Source organism: Lissotriton vulgaris, chromosome 4_1 (genome assembly GCF_964263255.1).
Source record: "Lissotriton vulgaris chromosome 4_1, aLisVul1.2, whole genome shotgun sequence".
Lineage (NCBI taxonomy): Eukaryota > Metazoa > Chordata > Amphibia > Caudata > Salamandridae > Lissotriton > Lissotriton vulgaris.
Genome location: NC_141691.1, coordinates 660,424,499 through 660,447,784, shown reverse-complemented (window position 1 = coordinate 660,447,784; position 23,286 = coordinate 660,424,499). Strand labels below are relative to the sequence as shown.

The following is a 23,286-nucleotide window of genomic DNA, read 5'->3' as shown; positions in this document are numbered from 1 at the left end:
TAGGTATCTGTAATTTGGCCCCCAAATGGATTTTTTTAAAATATATTTTCAAGAGAATTTAACTCATCAGATTACCCTGTTTTGAATCATACATTTTTTTCAGAAACCTACTGACTTCTCCCTAAGCCCCACCCTTTTTTGTTTAATGTTTATATCTCTCCTTTGGCCAAGCTTATACGTCCTTTGGATTCAGAACACTAACCTACCCTGATAATTCTACATTCCTATTTCTATACCTGACAATTTTAACAGCGTATACCGAATATTTGCTCCTAAAATTGGGAACAAAATAGAAATTCGATTTTTTTTACATAATACCCCTGGTTGGTGGCCAGTGAAGCTCTTTCCGGCCCAAGTCACCTCTGCCAAGGATCTTAGATAATTAACACACCTTTACCCAACACATCAGTTAGATCATCAAATCTTGCTGCATAATCCTAAAACTACTTAGAATTATCATTTTGTTTCTTCACTGGGTGCATTAATTCGATCTTTAAGGCCATATTCATCTCTCAGGACGATTTAGGTAAATCAATTTACTAAGGGCTTCCTGATTACTTTATTCTGTCTTAAAATCTGCTGCCTGATTAATTTTAGGCCTTCTAGCTTCAGTAGTAATGTAAGCTCACCCCAAGAAATTTCACCGGGTGCCCATTAAGAAGGGCACTATGTTCAATGCCCTTTGTGTGGTACTGAAAACAGTAAAAAACACAAGTTTATTCCCTAATGTCCGACCTCTTATGCTCTTCTGGCACCATGTGATTGATTTTACCCTCATTAACAAATCCTAGCCTGGTAAGGGGGGGGGGAGCTCTTATTCCTACTTTGCCATCAAGCTTTGAAATTACCTTCCTCTCGCTCTCTCTCTTAATAGCACCAGATACCTAGAAGCTCAAAACCCATCTGTGTAGCTAAATTATTTGCCTTTGTTTACCAAGTTTGTTTCTGCTGATCTTCCCGCCGCCCCCCCAGTCCATCCCCTCACCTTCCCCCTCAGGGCCAGAACACCTTAGGGAATTCTTCGCACTCTACAAATGCAATAACATAAAATAAAGTACTGCTTTTGGTGGTCATGCCCCACATAAAAGCTGACCTTAGAAGAAATGCGTTACTTACCTGTAACTGCAGTTATCCAGTATTGGTGTCTTTCATAGATTCACATGCCTGAATCATTCCCCGTCGTCGGGATGGGAGTCCCCGGTACATAAATAAGTAATGTCCTATAGACATATAGAGAATAGTAGGCCTAAAGTCCTCACCTTAGTAACATATCCCTGTACTTTTGTTAAAAAGGACCGAACTCTAGAGAAGAGCCAATCAGCTGTCACCTCCCTCTAGAACCTTCCTGTCAGGAGCCTCAGTCCCTCAGATTTTCGTACGCACTAAGCTAAGTAGGCGTGTTACTGAGAGAATTAGGTGAGTCCTTCCATGTGAATCTATGAAAGACACCAATACTGGATAACTGCAGTTACAGGTAAGTAACGCATTTCTTATCCAGTATTAAGGGTGTCTTTCATAGATTCACATGCCTGAAGCAGAGTAGCAAGCAATGCAGAGTGCACATTTCTGATGGTACAGTATATACAGGTCATTAGATAATACCTATCAGCCAATAGACATCAATAAGAAGCATCAGTAAAGAAATGTGCATACCAGAGAAGGATGGAGGGAGGGACGGAGGAAGGCTCACCTTAGTGAAATAGATGGCGTAACACTGCTTGTCCCACTGCTAAATCTTTCATCAGCTCTGTATCTAGACAGTAATGTCTAGTGAAGGTATGCAGCGACTTCCATGTTGCCGCTCTGCAAATGTCAATGACTGGCACCCCTGCAAAGAGTGCCATAGAAGTAGACATAGTTCTTGTGGAGTGAGCTCTCACTTTAGAACGTAGTGGCTGTCCAGCTTGGTCATGACCGAAAGCAATGGCCGCAGAAATCCATTGGGAGATGCTCTGCTTGGTAAGTGGTAGACCCCTCCTAGGTCTGCTGTAAGCTACGAACAGCTGGTTAAACTTTCTGAATGCTTTTGTCTGGTCGATGTAAAACTTCAAGCATCGTTTGAGATCCAAAGAATGTAATGATCTTTCAGCTACTGTGCTTGGATTTGGAAAGAAGGAACATAGAACCACCGGCTCATTTAGGTGGAAATCCGACAGAACCTTCGGAATAAAACTCGGATTGGTTCTCAGGATTACTCGGTCGTTCTTAAACTGTAGAAAAGGATCGTGGATTGAAAACGCCTGCAGCTCACTCACCCTCCTTGCAGTGGTGAGCGCAAGGAGGAGCGCTGTTTTCCAAGAGACATACTTTAGGTCAGCTCTGTGCACTTGCTTGAATGGATTTTTCATGAGCTGATTAAGAACCACATTCAGATGCCAGGTAGGTGGCAACATCCTTACTGGTGGGAAAGACCTGTATAATCCCTTAAGAAATTGTTTGATCAACCTGCTTGACCAGAGGGATGGACCAGTTGAAGTTCTCTTATTATGAGATATTGCCGCCAAGTGTACTTTAATGGAGGAGTGAGCAGGGCCAGACTGCGCCAGATGTAACAGGTAAGGTAAGACTTGCTCTGGTGAGGAGGAGAAAGGGCGAATCCCTTGATCCGCACGCCAAGCACAAAATCGCTTCCATTTCAGGGAATACGTTTTGGTAGTGCTATCCGCCCGTGCTCTGGCAAGAATGTCTCTACAGTCTTGTGGAATGTTCAAATTCTGGAACTCTCGGAACTCAGGAGCCAGGCGGCTAACCGGAGATTTCAGATCCGGATGTTGAACTTGTCTATCGTTCATTGGGGCTATCAGAATCAGAGTACAAGGCTCCACCTTCATCTTCCTTAGGAATCTGGGAAGCATCGGGAATGGCGGAAAGGCGTACGCAAAGACGTTGCGCCATGAGATGGAAAATGCATTCCCTAGAGATCCTGACTGGGGATGCCAACTTGCAAAGTGTGGGCATCTGGCGTTCATCCTTGTCGCAAATAGATTGATCTGTGGCGTGCCCCATCTGGAGAAGATCTGGTTGATAATCTTCTGATCTAGCTCCCACTTGTGCAATGATGTTTTCTGTCTGCTCAACGAGTCGGCGAGTACATTGTCTGTGCCTGTGACATATTCCGCCCGTAGGGCTTCGTTGTTCACTATCAGCCAGTTCCAGATTTTTTGCGACTCTCGAGAGAGTGTCAGCGAGCAAGGCCCCTCCCTGTTTGTTGAGATAGTGCATTGTCAAGTGTTGTCTGTCCTGCCGAGCACTAAGGAGTTTTTGATCCTTGGCAGGAAGGACTGCAGGGCCAGGAAGACGGCTCTCAGTTCGAGCAGATTGATGTGGAGTTTTTCCTCTGCAACTGACCATTTTCCGCTTATCTGCAGTTCCTGCAGAAAGGCCCCCCCAACCTTCCAAGGAGGCGTCCGTCGTGATGACACGAGGAGCTGCGGGAAGCAGGAATGTCAATCCTTGAGACAGGTTCTTTGACGACATCCACCAGAGTAAAGCCTTGACCATTTGAAATGTCACTTTTATGCGGTCGTCGATGACCCCATGCATTGTACCCACTCTTTGGAAAGTGCCTCTTGCAGAGGACGCATCCTTAGACGGCAATGAGGTATCAATAGGATGCACAATGACATCATCCCCAAAAGGGACTTGAAGAGGCGGACCGTCAACACTTTCTTTGAGGCCACTCCAGAGGCTAGTGATAGGAGTTTGCGTTTTCTCTCCTGCGATGGGAACGCTCTTGCAGAACATGTATCCAGGGCTGCGCCCAGAAAGGTGATGGCTTGAGAAGGCTGCAGGGTCGACTTCTCTTTGTTGAGCGTAAGACCCAGATGATTGAAGAGATTCAGACAGGCGTTGGAAAATCTGGAAGAGTCTTTGAAGGATGGTGCCTTGATTAGCCAGTCATTCAGATATGGGAAGACTTGGTGGCCGTGCTGCCTGTGGTATGCCGCCACTGGGGAAAGACATTTTGGGAAGATGCAGGGCGCAGACTTGAGTCCAAAGGGCAGGACACGGAACTGGAAATGTCTGCCTGCTACTGCAAATCTCAGGTACTTTTTGTGATTTTTGTGAATTGGTATATGAAAATACGCGTGCTGTAAATCCAGTGACGCCATGAAATCCCACTCCTCCAGAAGATGCAAGATTTCTTGTATCGTGACCATGCGAAACGACTGCTTCTTCAAGAATTTGTTCAATGCCCTGAGGTCTAGGATTGACCTCCATTTCTTTTCTTTCTTCTGGATCAGAAAGAATCGGGAATAAAATCCCTTTCCCCTCTGTGATGGTGGTAGCTTCTCTATTGCTCCTTTCTGTAGCAGGACAGAGATTTCTCGCAGAAGCAGCCGTAAGTTCTTGTGATGCATTGGGCGAGGTGGAGTTTGCGGAGGAGTGTTCATAAATTCCATGGAATGGCCAAATTGTATTAATTGAAGGACCCAACGGTCCGTAGTAATTGTCCTCCAATTGTTTATAAAGTGGGTAAGTTTTCCTCCAATTTTTAATAAGTGAGATGAGGTCTGGACTGGCTGGAGAAACAAGTCATTGTCTTCTTCCGTTATTTCTTTTTTGTCCTCTGCCCTGAAAGGATGACTTTCCATAAGAGGATTGATGGCCCAGTTGTTGTTGGCGCTGCTGGTACTGTGGTCTACTCTGATTGGAAGAGTAAGATGACCCGTTTTGGTACCCTACCCTGTAGAAAGATTGACTTCTTCCACTGTTTCCTCGAACGGACCGATTCTTAAACTGGAGCGTGCCCAGTGCTCTTGCAGTGTCAGTGTCTTTTTTAATATTTTGTAGAGCCTCATCAATCTTGGAGCCAAATAGTAGTTGGCCTTCATATGGCATATCCAGAACCTTTGATTGCACCTCAGGTCGGAATGAGGTCGCTTTCAACCATCCCTGCCTCCTTAAAACCGCTGCTCAGTCTATAACTTCTAAAGCTGATGTTTGACCTTCCAGAAGTATTGCTTTAACTTCCTCTTTAGAGGCATCCGGCAATTCAGACAGGTATGGGGCTATATCAGCCCAAAGTTGTCTATTATAGCGCCCCAGTAGCGCAAGGGCATTTGCCGCTTTCACAGTCATAGTCGACATTGTGGAAAACCGTTTTCCGATGTTTTCCAATTTCCTTCCCTCCTTATACGGTGGCGCCGATAAGGGAGATGAGGGATTTCTGGAATTCTTCTGCGCTGCCTGCATCACCACCGAATCAGGTTTAGGATGACCTGTCAGGCAGGCCGGCGCCGTATTTGGAGCTTTGTATTTTTTGTCCAAACGAGGGACCACTGGTGAAACCGAGGCGGGATTCTGCATAACCTGAACCCCCTGTGTCCAAAGATAGTCAATAATCGGAATCAACCTCGTCGATTTCTCAAGAGGTTCTTTGAAATCGTACAGGAAGCAGTCCTGCTCCTGGGAATCCATTGCAATTTGAAAGCGCTTAGCGGCCCTTTCCACCACATTATGGAAACCACCGAGGTGGCGGGCACTGGAGATGCTGGGGAAGGTTTAACGTAATCGTCCCAGTCCTCATGGACAGATGGATCGTCCTGCACTTCACCTTCTTCTTGTTCCTCCTCCTCTTCATCTTCATCCGAAGATTGAGGATTTGGCAAATTCACCCTTTCCTGCTAGATAAATAAGGGCGGTGGTCGTGGTCTTGGTGATGGCGCTGCCGTGGTAGCTGAAGTAGCTGGAGATTCTGGGAATCTCTGTTTGTAATCTTGGATGAGGCATCGCAGATCTGTAACCAAGGATGCTGGGAGACAGACCATAGGTGTAATTTGTGGTTGAACTACATCCTGCTGAACATCCTCCTCATCCGAGCTCTGGCATTTAACATGCAGCTCTGAAGAGCTATATAGCCATGTCTGAACTGGGGTGGCAGAGTGGGCTAAAGAACGGTGATGGATTAAACCCAGATCTGTTGACTGGGTGTGAGTGTTTGATTGGTTCAGATGCTCCGTCCAACACCACCCCCTATTGTACCGCTTTGTTTGCCATAAGTTGGCAGAGTATGCTCAGACGCGAGTCCCTTGCTCACTTTGCCACAGGATTCAAGCAAGCCTGGCTGAAGACGGCTATATGCAAGAAACTGGTCCTAGGAAGCTTGTTTCCGGTCCAGGGAAGGCATGGCTTGGCAGTTCGGGCAGGACTGTTCCCATGAGGCACAGGGTCAGACTGATTTGCATATGGCCATGTCTGAACTGGGGTGGCAGAGTGGGCTAAAGAACGGTGATGGATTAAACCCAGGCCTGTTGACTGGGTGTGATTGTTTGATTGGTTCAGATGCTCCGTCCATCACCACCCCCTTTTGTACCGCTTGGTAGTAAATAGTGTCAATTTACATGTACAAGGTTCTTTCCTAAAGTTGCCTTCCTTTTCCCACATAGACTTGACACATTTGAATTTGTGGCACCTGGGTTAGTTTCTAACGAACACCGACCTTGCTGTTGCGGTGTCAGGATCACACAGCCTTGGCATTATGTGCAAGAGCCTCACGTGCGTGATACAAATGTGTTTGTTATTACGTCCATATGGTGACACAGCTATCTGTGCAACACAAACAATGACAACCTGATCACAATCTCGCCAAAGGGAAGGACGCCCTTTTATATATATATATCATTTTGTTTCCAAATACAATCAGAGGAGACGCTTCTGCTGACTTTTGAGGGTGCATGCTGAAGCTTTTGCCTAGCAGCTGTCTGACATCTCTGTGAGAGGTGTCCAGTTTGTGACCAAGACGGGGTCCTACTCTCTTTCCCATCAGGTAAAGGGGTTAGATCATCCAGAAGGGGGTTTCTTGGCAGACAATACATTCACACCCTAGAAACGTAGATCAGGGTTTGCATCATAGGAGTACATTAGATTTCTTATAATACTGTATATGTATGCATATATTCGTTGTCTCAACAATGCCAGTGGAACTCTTTGTTTTATTCACTATTTTGCCACTCATTACTTTTTTCAGCTTCTGCCATTGAAGCATTAATTTTCTAAACAAAATAACTATGGTTCAATAAATAATGAAAAATGGCCCTACGTGTATTCTTTGTATATTTATCTAAGCCAAAGAGAGCACAAGTGACTGAGCAAAAAGTTCTACGTCTGTCACCATGGTACAGGAGGGAACAGGGTTGTCATGTACAATAGTCTCCAGAACTGTTCACTCCCAGTCTCAGTTTAGGGGGTACGACGGGCGGCACTGTGAGCTAGTAGGTCCAAGGAACAACTTATCATAACGCAGGTGCACCATCCTAAGTTTGTTGTCACAAACCCAAATGTGATGACTTTCCGGATAGGTCTACTATATGCACCAGTAACTTCTCTGAAAACCAAGCAGTAGTTGTAGCATCTAAAGAAGAAGATTGAGATGTGTAACTTTCTTTGTCAACCATGATCCTTCCCAGTCAATATATAACTGAAAATCAGCTTGTGTAAATTGGAGTGTGAAAAAACAAATGTAAGTGGAAGGCAGAAGTAAATAAAGATTCTACATATATTTTAAAAAGTGCAAACAAGCTATATCAAAGTACAAGCTTGTTTGAGATGCAAACAAAGCCAACATTGTTTTTGCCAACTCATTTGAAAAACATGTGCTGTAAAAGCACAATTTGGCTTCTTTAAAATGAAAATAAAAAAATTGTCAGTGGGAGAATTCCTCACCATTTTTTCAAAACCTATTAGGAGAACTCATGTTCACTGTCTATACTCCATCTCTGAAATTTTGGATATGTTTTTAGGCCCTCCATTTCAAACTTCAGTAACCAACAATGGACAAATCATGAAATGCAACCCTGTCTAGGTTTCGGCCTTCAAATAATTCAAAACTGTTGAATACTTCAACAGGACACTTTTGAAGTAGTAAGAATTTATTTTTACTCTTCAATGCAAACTTTTACATTTTTGTCTCTGGGCTATCATTCAACCTTGGTAAACATTATGCAAATGAGACAAATGTTAGATGCATGGGCTGTTGCTAGAATCTGAAATTAGAAGCCCTGTTCAATGAGGTCAAATCTGGTTACCAGGAAAGGGGGGGGGTGTGCTAGATGGGACCGCAATTGAGAGAAAGATGCCAGGGATCCCCCATATGTGGTGACTTATCTTTATGCAAATAAAATACTGGATTCATTCCTACATTTTCATGTCCTGCGGTGACTAAACAACCATAAGCATGGATACAACTCACCTGCCATAAGTAAACAGATGATGCACATGGAGAAAGCCACAAGCATGATGACAGGTAACTGGAGAAAGGAAAAATAGCACACATTTACTAATTCATGCGATTCTAGTACACAGGAGTGCTTGCAAGATACATTGAAAAAGTGCTATGAATGGCAGTTACCAGAAAGCTCCGATTCAAACTTGGCTATGTAACTTGACAAAAAATATATATATTTTCTAGGGCAAATGTCATTTAAACGAGCTTTACCATAAAATAAGAGCATTTACATAAAAAAAACAATATTCTCAACTTCATTACAGATGAAATGTCAGAAAGTATGTTTGTCTACCTAAAAGGGTATTTTCACTGCAATCCATTAACAGGTAAGTGTTCACTGGGTGATGGAACCACACATTAAAACAATTTATACACATGCATGCTTCACAAACTTGCAAAGGGACAGGACTTCAATTTAAAACAGGAAATGTGGAAGTACTATGCCCAGTTGCCCAATTACACTACACTGGTGAGATGGAACCTAGTCGCTGTTCCTCCAGCCTCTGAATGGTTAAAAAAGCAACCCCGACCGGTTTATGCCTATTTGGTTATGTCAGTAGAGAGCAGTTTGAGTCTTTTGGCACTGGAAGCACTGGGCCCATGTCTTGACGCACAAGTTACTACTTATGTAACGATACACCTGTAAGAGACATTAGTTAGTAATAGATTCCTTACCTTAGATTATCCCCAGTCATCAGACTGGAGCCGGAAAGTTTTTCGTCAGCAGTACCCCTGCGCGCCGGTAGGTGGCGTAGTGTGGCTCCGCGTCCGTCGCTGGTGTTGTAAGATGACATCACAGAGACTACTTAGGCGCCACCCATGCATGCGGACGTCAGTTCTGTACATGACTGTCCGCGCCAGGAACGCAGAGCCATGCAATAAACTAACCACTGGTGCCATGAATCTAGGGCCCTGAAAGGGATGACCTTAACCCTAGAAATCAGTTCGCAGAACGGGGAGGATGGGTGGGGTGGTAAGGAATCGATCACCAACTAATGTCTCTTACAGACATATCGTTACACAAGTAGTAACTTGTGCATCTGAAAGAGACACTTTAGTGATAGATTCCTTACCTTAGAATAGATACCCCAGCAATACCCGCCCCGGTGGTGGGTCTGCAAATAAGATTACACCAGAAAGTTAAGGAGAACAGAACAGCCAAAGAAGCCTTCTCTCCGGACTTGACTGTCAAGGCAGTAATGCTTGGTAAAGGTGTGCAGAGAAGGCCACGTAGTTGCCTGAAAAATGTCCTGCAAGGGATCGCCGTGCCCCAAGGCAGTAGTGGCTGCCGCTGCCCTGGCAGAATGGGCACGCAGCCCAACAGGAGGCTCCTTCTTAGCCAACATGCTTTGATGCACAGAACGACCCACCTAGAGAAGGTCAGTTTGTGCACGGCCCGACCATTTTTGGCGCCTATGTAGCCAACAAAGAGTTGGTCATCCACCCGGAACGGTTCAGATAGAACGAGCGCGCACGTTTTGGGTCCAGATGGTGGAGCTTCTCTTACTCTTTTAAAGGATGCGGAGGCGGAAAGAAGGTGGGCAGAGTGATGGTCTGCCCAATGTGGAAGGGCATGACAACCATTGACAGGAAAGAAGGACGGGTCCTTAAAACCACCTTGTCCGGATGAACAGAAAGGAAAGGCGGTTTAGAAGAAAGAGCCTGGAGCTCACTCACTCTTCTGGCAGAGGTGATAGCTACCAGGAAAGCAGGCTTGAGAGTGAGTAGATGTAAAGGACAGTTATGAAAGGGCTCGAAGGGAGCGCACATCAGATATATCAAGACAAGGTTTAAGTCCCATTGAGGCATGAAGAACGGCACGGGAGGAAATGTGTGTGTAATGCCTTTCAGAAAACAGTTAACAACCGGGGATTTGAAAAGAGAAGGCTGATCTGGAAGCCGTAGAAAGGCAGAGATGGCCGAAAGATAACCTTTGATAGTGCCCAGAGCAGAGCCCAGCAGGGCAGAAGAAAGAAGAAACAGAAGTACTTCAGAAAGAGGGGCAGAAAGGGGATCCACAGCCTTAGCTGTGCACCATGCCACAAACTTGTTCCATCTACAGGCGTATACCGTTTTAGTGGAGGGACGGCTGGCTGCCAGAATGCCATCACAGACTTCGGGAGGAAGATTAAAAGCAGTCAACTGTCGCCGCACAATCTCCACGCATGGGGGTGGAGGCTGGAGAGTTTCGGGTGGAGGACCATCCCCTGCTGCTGTGACAGAAGATCCTCATGAAGAGGCAGTCGGATCAGGGGATCGATTGCCATGTTGAGTAGCTTGGGATACCAGTATCTTCGTGCCCAATCCGGAGCCACAAGGATGACTTGGGCCCGGTCACGCCAAATCTTCTTCAGCACTCTGGGCAGAAGTGGTATAGGCGGAAAGGCGTACAACAGACCGCAGCTCCACTCACTATGAAAAGCGTCGCCGAGCGTGTGCTGCCTTGGAAATTCCAATGCGCAGGACTGATGACATTGCGCGTTCTCTTCGGTGGTGAATAGATTTAACAAAGGCTCTCTCCACTGCAGAAAGAGACCCTGCACCACGTCCGAGTTCAGACGCCAATCGTGATCCATCAAGCACCGGCGGCTGAGTTCGCCCGCCTGGGCGTTCAGAGAACCGGCCACGCGTTGAACCACCAAGGTAATGCCCTGATGTTCCAGCCATGTCCAGAGGTGTAGAGCCTACTGACATAGGGTCCACGACCCCACCCCGCCCTGTTTGTTGCAATACCACATGGCAGTGGTGTTGTCGGTGAACAACTGCACAACACTCCCCCGAACAGAGGGAAGGAATGCCTTCAGTGCAAGGCGATTGCCAGAAGCTCCAAAAAGGTTGATATGGAGCTGGAACTTCGCCGAAGACCAGAGGCCTCTGACCTCTGCCTCTCCCAACTGGCCGCCCCATCCCAGGAGAGACTCATCCGTCACCTCTGTGTGCACCGGTTGGGGAAGGGAGAGGGATCTGCCATTGACCCAATCTCGATTCGTGAGCAACCACTGCAATTATCATGCAGTGCCCTCCGAGATCTAGACATTATCGGACAGGATGCACGGATGCTGTGCCCACTGGAACTTCAGGTCCCACTGCAGAGCCTGCATATGCCACCTGGCATGGTGCACTAGCAGGATGCAGGAGGCCATGAGGCCCAGGAGCCGGAGGGTCATCCTGACCGAAACCTGGGATAGAGGCTGAAAGATCGGAATCATAGCCTGAATATCCCGGACTCGCTGCTCGGGAGGATAAACCCCAAACCGTGTCGAATCCAGAACCGCTCCGATGAAGGGGAGCTTCTGAGAGGGACTATGATGCGACTTTGGCACATTGATGGAGAACCCCAGCAAATGCAGGAGGTCGGCCTTAGTCTGAAGGTGGGTGACAACTGCCTGGGGCGAGCCCGCCTTCAACAACCAGTCATCCCGGTAGGGGAAGACTGACACCCCTGACCTGCACAGGTGATCTGCGACCACCGCCATCACCTTCGTGGACACCCAAGGGGCTCTGGTAAGGCAAAAGGGGAGCACGGCAAACTGAAAATGCTCATGGCATACTGTGAACCGCAGGTAACGCTGGTGGGCCGGCAGGACGGGGATGTGAAACTATGCGTCCTGCAAGTCCAAGGCCACCATCCAGTCTCCAGGGTCGAGGGCAGCCAAGACCTGAGCCAGAGTCAACATTTTGAACTTCTCCTTCCGGAGGAAGCGATTGACGTTCCTGAGGTCAAAGATGGGGAGCAAGCCCCCTTTGTCCTTCGTGGGGACCAGAAAGTAGTGGGAACATCAACCACGTCCTACTTTTGGCCCAGGAACGCGCTCAAAGGCCCCCTTGGCCAAGAGGGCCATGACTTCCTGTTGGAGAAGAGCGAAGAGATCCCCTGACATGCGGTGGAACTGAGGTGGCATGGGGGGGTAGACTTGAAGGGGAGGGAGTAACCCCTCTGGATGATTTGCAGAACCCACCTGTGGGAAGTGACAGAACGCCAGTGAGGGAGGTGATGTTGAATCCTGCCGCCCACTGGCATGGGGTGCACCCGAAAGCTCAGACTAGGAAGGCTTCGAGGCGGATGCTGTGGGAGCAGAGGTGGACTGGACACTGGCCCCCTGATTAGCCACGGCGGCCTCCACTCCCACGGCCGCGCTGAGTTTGGTTCTGCGTAGGCAGGGGCACCCCTCCTGAGGCCTCGAAAGGAACGAAAGGTAGACGTGGCCGGGTGTGTGGTGGAGAGACCCAAGGACTTGGCCATAGCCCGAGAATCCTTGAAACGCTCCAGCGCACTGTCTGCCTTATCGCAAAACAGGATAGTACCATCAAAAGGCAGGTCCTTGAGGGAAGTCTGGATGTCCCCGAAAACCCAGTGGACCGCAGCCAGGCACGGCGACGCAGGGCCACTGTTGTGTAGATCGCTCTCCCTAAAGAATCTGCGGTATTCAGCCCACACCGAATGGCGAACTTTGCAGCATCCTTCGCCTCCGCAACAGCTTGGAAAAGTATAACCCAAACCTCTTCCGGGCACTGGGGAAGTGTCTCACTGGGCTGCTACACTCACGCTTTGTCCCACACAGCGGGAGTGTAGCAGCCCAAGAGGCATGCAGTGTTGACTGACTGCAGCCCCAAGTTGGCAGAGGAAAATAACTTCTTGCCAAACTGCTCCAGATTTTTCGATTCCTTATCCGGCGGGGCGGTAGGGAACGCACTTTGGGAAGTGGAGGCCTGAATGACCAGGCTGTCCGGAGACTGATGATTTGTCAGAAAGACTGGGTCACCCTGGGCCTGACGATAACGCCTAGCCACGCTCTTTATTTACAGGAACCCCTGTGGCTGGCCTAGACCAGGTGCCCATCAAAACATCCGTCAAGGCCTCAATAAACTGGAGCAGAGGTTTCAAAGAACTTGCCGCCGGCTGAAGCACCTCAGTAAGGAGAATGGTCTTGTAAGTGACAGTAGGCAGATCAAGGTCCAGGGTCTCAGCTGCTCTACGGAGCACCACAGTATATGTGGTGCTCTACGGAGCACCACAGTATATGTGGTGCTCTCCTCCATGACAGCGAGAGGAGACATAAATCCAGGCTCGAAGGAGAGGTCAAGGCTAACTCCGCCCACTCCTGTTCAGACTCGCACTCCTGTGCAAGTGGGTCCTCCGGTAAGTGGGTCCTCCGATGCCCCCCAGTCATCCCCTTCCTCTACAGCCCGTGGCACAGGCGGCAGAGGCACAGGGGAAAGCGAATGCTCCAATGGCATCTAGAATAGCGCAGGGCACAGCGCCGGTCGGGGCCGATCCGGCTCCATGTCCCAATTAGGGTCCCAAACTGGACCAAAACTGCCCAGAAATTCGGGCAAGGGCGGAGGTGGGACAAACGGAACCCATGGCGGCGCTGTGAACGGAGCCGCCGGTGGAGGACCATGTGGCGCTGGAACCGGTGGAAAGTAAGGGCCCTCAATAGGGACAGAGGGGCCAAAAGGCGTGCCAGCAGGAGCCCTAGGCCTGAAAAGGCGGTCCATGGTGGCAAGAAACTCTTGCACCTGGGCCGTAATCGCCGACTGACCCAGATAAGGTGGGCAGACCCCTGGTCAGCGAACACGCTTCTTTGACTTTTTCTTGAGACTTCTCTTACCCGATTCCGAGGGTGAAGACTTTGACCCCGAGGAGCGATGATGATGGCTCTGCGGCCAGTCCCTCAAGCGACCCCTGGACCTCGAACGGCGTGGAGACAACTGCCTGGCCTCCAGCAGCTTTCGGGACCACTCCCGCAAAGCCTTCGGAGCCATGGCCAGACAGTCGGAACATGACCGAGAGCTCCAGGCAGTAGAGACATACGCCATAGGGTTAGCTACAGACATCGTACGGCGACAGGCCCCACAGGATTTAAATCCAGGGATCACTATGTGGCACCAGGAGTCAAAGACTCAAAAGAAGTAGAGACAAATGTCTCAAAAAGTGACTAGGGTACGAGCTCTAACCGGATCTGCGCTTGCTGGCGCGGAAAAAGAAAGAACTGATGTCAGCGCGCATGGGTGGCGCCTAAGTAGTCTCTGTGACGTCATCTAGGCGCTTACGACACCAGCGACAGATGCAGAGCCACACGACGCCACCTACTGGCAAGCAGGGGTACTGCTGACGAAAAACTTTCCGGATCCAGTCTGACGCCTGGGGATATTCTGAGGTAGGGAATCTATCACTAACGTGTCTCTTTTTCAGAAACATATGTCACACTAAAGACGTTACACTGATTAAGAAAAAAACTAATAATAAGTGATGGGTGGAATGCTTTAATTAATCTCACCCACCGGTAATCACGCCCAAGTTACTACTTGTGTAACGATATATCTGTAAGAGACATTAGTTAGTGATAGATTCCTTAGCTTAGAATAGCCCCAGGCGTCAGACTGGATCCGGAAAGCTTTGCTAGCAGTACCTCTGCTTATCAGTAGGTGGCGTTGTGTGGCTCCGCGTCAGTCGCTGGCGTCGTTAGCACCTCACTGAGACTACTTAGACGCCACCCATGCGCACTGACGATTGTTCTGTACACGACTTTCCGCGCCAGGAACGCAGAGCCATGCAAGAAACTGACCACTGGTGCCATGAAACTAGGGCACTGAAAGGGATGTCCTTAACCCTAGTAATCAGTTTGCAAAACGGCGAGGATGGGTGGGGCAGTAAGGAATCTATCACTAACTAATGTCTCTTACAGATATATCGTTACACAAGTAGTAACTTGTACATCTGAAAGAGACACGTTCGTGATCGATGCCTTACCCTAGAATAGATACCCCAGCAATACCAACCCCGGTGGTGGGTCTGCAAATAAGATTACACCAGAAAGTCACGGAGAACCGAACGGCCAAAGAAGCAGTCTATTCGGACTTGACTGTCAAGGCAGTAATGCTTGGTAAACGTGTGCAGCGAGGCCCACGTAGCTGCCTGACAAATGTCTTGCAAGGGAACGCCGCGTCCCAAGGCAGTAGTGGCTGCTGTTGCCCTGGTAGAATGGGCATGCAGCCCCACAGGAGGCTCCTTCGCCAACGAGTAACAGGCCTTGATGCAGAGAAAGACCCACCGAGAGATGGTTTGTTTGGGGACGGCCCAACCTTTTTTGGCGCCCACGAAGCCAACAAAAAGCTTGTCATCCACCCGGAACTGTTGTGTTGTGTCAGGTAGGAGAACACACGTTTTGGGTCCAGACAGTGGGGCCTCTCCCTCTTTGGAAGGATACGGAGGTGGAAAGAAGGTGGGCAAAGTGATGGTCTGCCCGATGTGGAAGGGCGTGACAACCTTTGGCAAAAAAGAAGGACGGGTCCTCAGAATCACCTTGTCTGGATGAACAGAAAGGAAAGTAGGTTTAGGAGAAAGAGTCTGGGGCTCACTCACTCTTCTGGCAGAGGTGATAACAACAAGGAAAGCAGCCTTTAAGGTGAGAAGAAGCAAAGGACAGTTATGAAGGGGCTCGAAGGGAGCGCACATCAGAAACGTCAAGACAAGGTTTAAGTCCCATTGAGGCATGATGAATGGCACGGGAGGGCACGTGTGCGTAATGCCTTTCAGAAAATGGTTAACAACCGGGGATTTAAAAAGAAGGCTGATCTGGATGCTGTAGAAAGGTGGAGATGGCCGAAAGATAACCTTCTATAGTGCCCAGAGAAGAGCTCTGCTAGGCCAAAGAGAGAAGGAACAAAAGGACCTCAGAAAGGGGATCCACAGCCTTAGCTGTGCACCATGCCACAAACTTGTTCCACCTGCAGGCGTATACCGTTTTTGTGGAGGGACGCCGGGCTGCCAGAATGACATCACAGATTTCGGGAGGAAAATCAAAAGCTGTCAACTGTCGCCGCTCAATCTCCACGCATGGAGGTGGAGGCTGGACAGGTTCGAGTGGAGGACCATCCCCTGCTGCTGAGACAGAAGATCCTACCGAAGAGGCAGTCGGATCTGGGGATCGATCGCCATGCTGATTAGCTCGGGATACCAGTATCTTCGTGTCCAATCCGGAGCCACAAGAATGACTTGGGCCCGGTCCCGCCGAATCTGCTTCAGCACTCTGGGCAGAAGTGGTATAGGCGGAAAGGCGTACAACAGACCGCAGCTTCACTCACGTCAAAAAGCGTCGCCGAGCGAGTGCCGCCTTGGAAATTCCAACGCGCAGAACTGATGACATTGCGCTTTCTCTTCGGTGGCAAATAGATCTAACCAAGGCTCTCCCAACTGCAGAAAGAGACCTTGCGCCATGTCCAAGAGCAGCCGCCATACATGATCCATCATGCACCGGCAGCTGAGTACATCCGCCCTGGCATTCAGAGAACCTGTCAGGTGTTGAACCACCAAGGTAATGCCTTGATGTTGTAGCCATGTCCAGAGGCACAGAGCCTCCTGCATAGGGTCCACGACCCCACCACGCCCTGTTTGTTGCAGTACCACATGGTGGTGGTGTTGTCCTTGAACACCTGCACTACACTTCCCCGGACAGAGGGAAGGAATGCTTTCAGTGCAAGTTGGATCGCTCTAAGCTCCAGAAGGTTGATATGGAGCCAGGACTCCGTCGGAGACCAGAGGCCTCGGATCTCCGCCTCTCCCAAGTGGCCTCCCCATCCCAGGAGGGACGCATCCATCACCACTGTGTGCTCCGGTAGGGGAAGGGAGAGAGATCAGGCATTGACTTAATCGCGATTCGTGAGCCACCACTGCAAGTGTCGTGAAGTGCCCTCCAAGTACTGGATGTGATCCGACAGGTTGCGCTGATGCTGTGCCCACTGGAACTTCAGGTCCCACTGCAGAGCCTGCATGTGCCACCTGGCATGTTGTACTAGCAGGATGCAGGAGGCCATCAGGCCCAAGAGCCAGAGGGTCATCCCGACAAACCCGGGATAGAGGCTGAAAGATCAGAATCCTAGCCTGAATATCCCGGACTCAATGCTCGGGGGATAAACCCAAAACTGCGTCTAATTCAGAAGCTCCGATGAAGGGGAGCTTCTGAGAGAGACTCGGGTACGACTTCGGCACATTGATGAAGAACCCCAGCAAGTTCAGGAGGTCGGTCTTAGTCTGAAGGTGGGTGACGACAGCCTGGGCCGAGCCCGCCTACAACAACCAGTCGTCGAGGTAGGGGAAAAGTGACACCCCTGATCTGCGCAGGTGAGCTATGACCACCTCCATCACTTCCGTGAACACCAGAGGGGAGCTGGTAAGGCCGAAGGGGAGCACGGCAAACTGAAAATGCTCCTGGCCTACCGTGAACGGCAGGTAACGCCGGTGGGCCGGCAGGACGGGAATGTGAAAATATGCGTCCTGCAAGTCCAACGCTACCATCCAGTCTCCAGGGTTGAGGGCAGTCAAGACCTGAGCCAGGGTCAACATCTTGAACTTCTCCTTCCGGAGGAAGCGATTGACTTCCCTGAGGTCCAACGTGGGACGCAAGCCCCCTTTGTCATTCTTGGGGACCAGAAAGTAGTGGGAATAACAACCACCTCCTACGTCCGGCCCAGAAACGCGCTTGATGGCCCCCTTGGCCAAGAGGGCCATAACTTCCTGCTGGAGAAGCGTGAAGTGATCCCCTGAATCGAGGGGGCATGGCTGGGGAGTAGGGGGGGGGGGGAGGGTAGACTCGAAGGGAAGGGAGTAACCCCTCCTGACGAGTTGCAGCACCCACTTGTCGTAAGTGACAGAGTGCCAATGGAGAAGGTGATGACGAATCCTGCCAGCCACTGGCGTGGTGTGCAATCTGAGGCTCAGACTAGGAAGGTTTCGAGGTTGACGTGGTGGGGGCGGAGGTGGACTGACCCTCACGCCGGTCCCTGGAACGACCTCGGCAGCCCCCCTCGCCAACGGGTGCGCGGAGTCTGGTTCTGCCCAGGCTTTTGGCTAAATGAACGTGCTGGGGCGCCTCTGCCATGGCCACGAAAGGAATGAAAAGTCGACGTGGCCGGGCGCGTGGTGGAAAGGTCCAAGGACTTGGCTATAGCCTGAGAGTCCTTAAAAAGCTCCAACGCAGTGTTGGCCTTATCACCAAACGGGCGAGTGCAGTCAAATGCCATGTCCATGAGCGAGCTGTGGACGTCTAGGGAGAACCCAGTGGACCTCAACCAGGGGTGGCGACGTAGCACCACAGTTGTGGAGATTGGCCTACCTAGAGAGTCCGCAGTGTCCAATCCACAATGAATGGCAAACCTAGGCGCATCCTTACCCTCAGCCACAGCCTGAGACAGCACAGTCTGGACCTCCTCCGGACAAGGAGGCAACACCTCAGCAACGGTATCCCACACCACATGGGAATAGCGGCCCAATAGGCATGCAGTGTTTACTGACTGCAGCCCCAAGCTGGTCGAAGAGAACAACCTCTTGCCAAACTGTTCCAACTTTTCAGAGTCCTTATCCGGCGGAGCAGTGGGAAAGGCACTCTGGGAAGTCAGAGCTTGAATGACTAGACTCTCAGGTGTTGGATGGGTGGTCAGAAAGGCAGGGTCACCAGGCGCTGGACGATGACGCCTGGCAATGTTCTTATCCACAGGAGCCCCTGTGGCTGGCCGCGACCAAGTGCCCAACAAGACTTCAGTGAGGGCATCATTAAAGGGTAGCAGATGCTCCAATGAAGTGGACGCCAACTGGAGCACCTCAGTGAGGAGATTAGTCTTAAGGGTCACTGTGGGGAGATCGAGGTTAAGGACCTCGGCTGCCGGACGGAGCACCAGCGTATACGAGGTTCCTTCCTACACAGTGGGCGGGGGAGAGGCAAACTCCGGATCAGAGGACATGTCAAGGCGCCGGCCTTCTCCAAGTAGTTGTCCCAGTCCTGCTCTGAATCACACTGACGAGCAAGAGGGTCCTGAATCCCTCCCAATCGTCCTCTACGGCCGCCGCAGTTGGCACAGGCCACGGCGTTGGGGCAGGGATCGGGAAGTAAAGAAAAGGCACCGGGAACGGCGCAGAGCCTGCGCCAAGACCCAATTTGGATCCCAGGTGGGGACAAAACCGTCCGGGAACCGGGGCAGAGGCGGAACCAGCGGTATCCACTGTGGCAGCGCCGGCAGAGCAGAGGGCGGCACCGGAGCCGGCAGCATGGGACCTCTTGGTGCCGGGGCCAGCGGCGCACGATCCAGCGGCGCCGGGGCTGGAGCCACAGGTGGAGCCAGGGCTGGGTCCGCCGGAGGAGTCGACGCACCAGCAGGATTCGGACATGGAACCACGGGCCCGAAGGCTCACCAGCAGGAGCCAGAGGCCTAAACAGGCAGTCCATGGCAGCAAGGAATTCTTGCATTTGTGCGGGAGTCGCCAACGGACCCGGGTAAGGCGGGTAGGCAGCAGGACTCCCAAGCTACAAAGGAGCTGCAGGGTCGGAGCCCCTGTCCCCCTCGTCCGCATCCGAGGACCGACGGGAGGTCGTTGGAAAGCGAATATGCTTCTTCGACTTCTTTTTGTGTCGTCCGAAATCAGAGGGTGAAGCTTTGGATCCCAAGGCGCTCCAGGCCGTAGAGACCGACGTTGTGAGGGTCCACCACCGACATATTGCAACGGCAGGTCCCAAAGGACTTAAAATCAGGCATCCCTACTTGCACCAGAGAAAACCAACACGAGACAATAAGTCTGAAGGGTGACTAAAGTACGTGCTCTAACCAGACCTGCGCTTAGTGGTGCGGAAAAAGAAAGAACTGCCGTCAGCGCGCATGGTTGGCACCCAAGTAGTCACCGAGACGTCATCTCGCCTACTGAGGCGAAGAGGTACTTCTAGCAAAACTTTCCGGATCCAGTCTGATGCCTGGGGATACTTTAAGGTAAGGAATCTATCACGATCGTGTCTCTTTCAGATTTGTGCTCTATTCCATTCTTTTTCCCCCATATGCCACCTATGATAGTAACTAGGGCTAATTTGTACAGGGCGGATCCGAGCTGGATAGGCAATAGTGGGAATGGATAGTGTCAGCAAGTAGTTACCAGAAACTAAGATTAATTCACACATTCCACACATAATTTTTTTTGTTTTCTTCCATTACAAGCATATCGCAGCACAAAGACCCACCCAAACAATTTACAGCTTATAGGATTCCTTGCCTCCAAATCACATAACTATGACAAACCGATTATAAGGTCAAATGGCAAGCAAAATACGGACAACTCTGCAATGCAAATGTAGATTTTTTTTTTTTAAAGAAATGACGATCATATTTTAAGGCCCCACTGTGCATTTTACCATACGAAGCACACAAAATACCAGTGAATTCCCAGCCCTTTCAGGGAAATATGTTGTCACCTTTGAAGGGACGTAGATCAATGTGAATTGTTTATGCCACAAGGCAATTTCATTCAAAGATGTACATAATTTCGATTTTGAATTCTATGTCGGGACTAGAATATGCTACCTTATATCTTTCACCAGCAGCCAAAACACATGGGCCAATTACTGATTGATTTAGTTAATTTGTGTCCTTCTGCTGTCAATCCACTGCTCGCACAATGATTCAGGGACTATTTTATCTATTTGTTTCTTCTCTGCCAACCACCACCTGTTGTCAGTGTTGCTTCTTCCACTCCCACTCCCCCTGTGGTCTGTGTGTTACGTCTTGCACTACGACCTACCCAGCCCCTGTTGTCCGTGTTGCTTCAACCCCGCCACCTGCACCTTACCGTTGTCTCTTCTACCCACCATAAGAAAAAAAAAGCGACAGGACAAGGCCAGCGATTAACTTGTCATGGCACTTTGTTTTTTACATCCCTGTTCCCTTCAGTTGTCCATTCCCCACCAACCCTCCCGTTGTCCAACCTGCCCATCCCCCCCACGCTAGAAAGAATAAGCATTTGCAAAGCAATAGGTCTTGCAATTACGCAAGTTTGAGCTATTGGCATTGTAAATGATAATGCCTTTTATTTTTGTTTTGGTTTTTAAAACATAAGCGACAGCCAGGCCCTTTCCGAAATGTGTCCGTTCTAATGTGCGGACCTACAAACCCTGATGGTCCGCCCTTTACACATCATGTACCTTTCACACATGGTGACCCTGGGGCCTGTAATAGTTATTGCATTCCTTTCTAATGCCCATTATTCCACTTATGGTGACCCACGGAGCCCCTGTGGCTGGCTGCGACCAAGTGCCCAACAAGACTTCAGTGAGGGCATCAATAAAGGGTAGCAGAGGCTCCGGTGAATTGGATTCCGACTGGGGCACCTCAGTGAGGAGATTAGTCTTAAGGGTCACAGTGGGGAGATCGAGGTTAAGGACCTTGGCTGCCAGACGGAGCACCACCGTATACGAGGCTCCTTCCTCCATAGTGGGCGAGGGAGAGGTAAACCCCGGATGAGAGAAGACGTCAATGCCGCTGACATCCTCAAAGTCGTCGACCCAGTCCTGCTCCGAATCACACCGACAGCAAGAGGGTCCTTGGACCGCTCCCAATCGTCCTCTACCGCTGCCGTTGGCAGAGGCCCCGGCGGCGGGGCAGGGATCGGGGTGGGAAGAAAAGGCGCCAGGAATTGTTGCGTGTTTATCTAGGTTCCTGATCGATACGGTGACCTTATGCCCCTATTCGGCTATAAATCCATTTATTCCCTATATTGGCATAACCGTTCAAGTGCGATTTTCTGAAAAGTCATCTCTGGCCTCACACGAACAGAGCCACATTCCAGCATGACTCTCTGCCACTTCCTTTGTGACCAATTAGTGCAATGACAGAGCAGCAGTCACTATCTGATATTCCTAGATAACACTCCGAGTTCTTCAACAAGATAAAAACTTAGCAAACCTGGAAATCCCCGCTTGCTATGTTTTGATTAGTAATGGAACTCTAATGAGCAACTGATAACTATCACTTCCTAGTGACATCTTTAATTGACGTCTTATGTCCAGCAAACTTGCGTCAAACCCGGCACCTGTCGGGTATAAATATTACCAACGTTGCCTTAAGCAATGCGAGCCTGTTGCCCGGTTAGGAGCTGTTGTGAGCTGCGAGCTACTGATGCTGGCTGCCTGCATGACCCTGTGTTGGTAAATCTAGCACTCTGTCGCTGCAGCCTGCTATCCTGTGGTGGTGAAGCTGCTGATTACCATTATCGCCGCTACAGCGCGAACTATGGTGCAGTACGCTTAAGGAGCTGAACAGCCGTCCCTCTGCGAAGACATCCAGCAGATTCCAGCTGCCCGCGGACGCTGTCACCCCTCCTTCCTCGACGCGCTGAAGAGAAGCCGCTGCCTTTCTCGTGCAGAGAAATCCAGTCCCGGCGCTTCCGGTTTACCCTCGCGGGTGACTTGGATATCGAGAGAGACCCCTGAAGGAGATACCAATCCTCCATCATTCTATTCAGAGGTATGGTGTTGACTAAACCCTTAGACGAGAATTCTTGAAACAAACCTTGGCAAAACCAACTTAACTTAAAGCTACTTAACTTACTCCCCTTTCACGTGTTAGGCTTAGGTCAGGCACACTGGGGTAGGCATAGTTAGAAGCACCAGTTGAGTATGTTAGCCTGATGTATATATGACTGTATATATGTTTTATTACTTTTAAACCATTGTATGGCTAAGAAACCATATCAATGCTTTTACAGTTCTATTTCGCAATACTTATCTTACTGTACGTACTTTTTATAATAACAATTATTGCAATTGTGGCAATACATTTCTCTTGTACGAGAAGAAAGACTGTTCAATAAATGTTAACCCTTTATTGATACACGCCCGTCTCTCTATTCTCTACATCTCGTGAAAGTAAACTGCACTAGACTGACTGAGTGAAATACATGTCTATTGTTTCACACGACCCTAGAGATTGACTTTTGATCTTTGGAGCAAAGTTGTCATGTTGCACGGTTGTTGGAAAACTGAATCCCTTCTTGTCTGTGCCAAGGAAGCTGATCACTTCCTATGCAGAGAAGAAAGTTTCCAGTGACCTCTGAGCTAGTTGGTAACACAACCCAATTAAGTTTAGCATAGTCAGTGGAGGCCTGGAATATAAGCAGTTCCACGTCGATACTACTGTTTATGTTATTCCAATGCGCAGGGCCTAGTGGGAAACTAGGAACTACACTACATGGGTGTCCATCACCTTCGTGGACACCCAAGGGGCTCTGGTAAGGCAAAAGGGGA

At 49.7% G+C, this 23,286-nt stretch overlaps 1 protein-coding gene across 4 annotated transcripts in view; it reads right to left on the bottom strand.

Moving 5' to 3' along the window:
- Window positions 1–23,286, bottom strand: part of SACM1L (SAC1 like phosphatidylinositide phosphatase) — a 411,244-nt gene that overhangs the window by 8,376 nt on the left and 379,582 nt on the right. For all 4 annotated transcript variants that reach the window (XR_015309871.1, XR_015309872.1, XM_086964916.1 and 1 more), the window contains exon 18: window positions 8,192–8,249. Coding sequence is in view for 2 of the 4 variants with exons in the window: in XM_086964916.1 (XP_086821042.1) it covers window positions 8,192–8,249 (58 nt within the window). In the remaining 2 variants the exon portion in view is untranslated. The remainder of the gene's footprint in view (window positions 1–8,191; window positions 8,250–23,286) is intronic.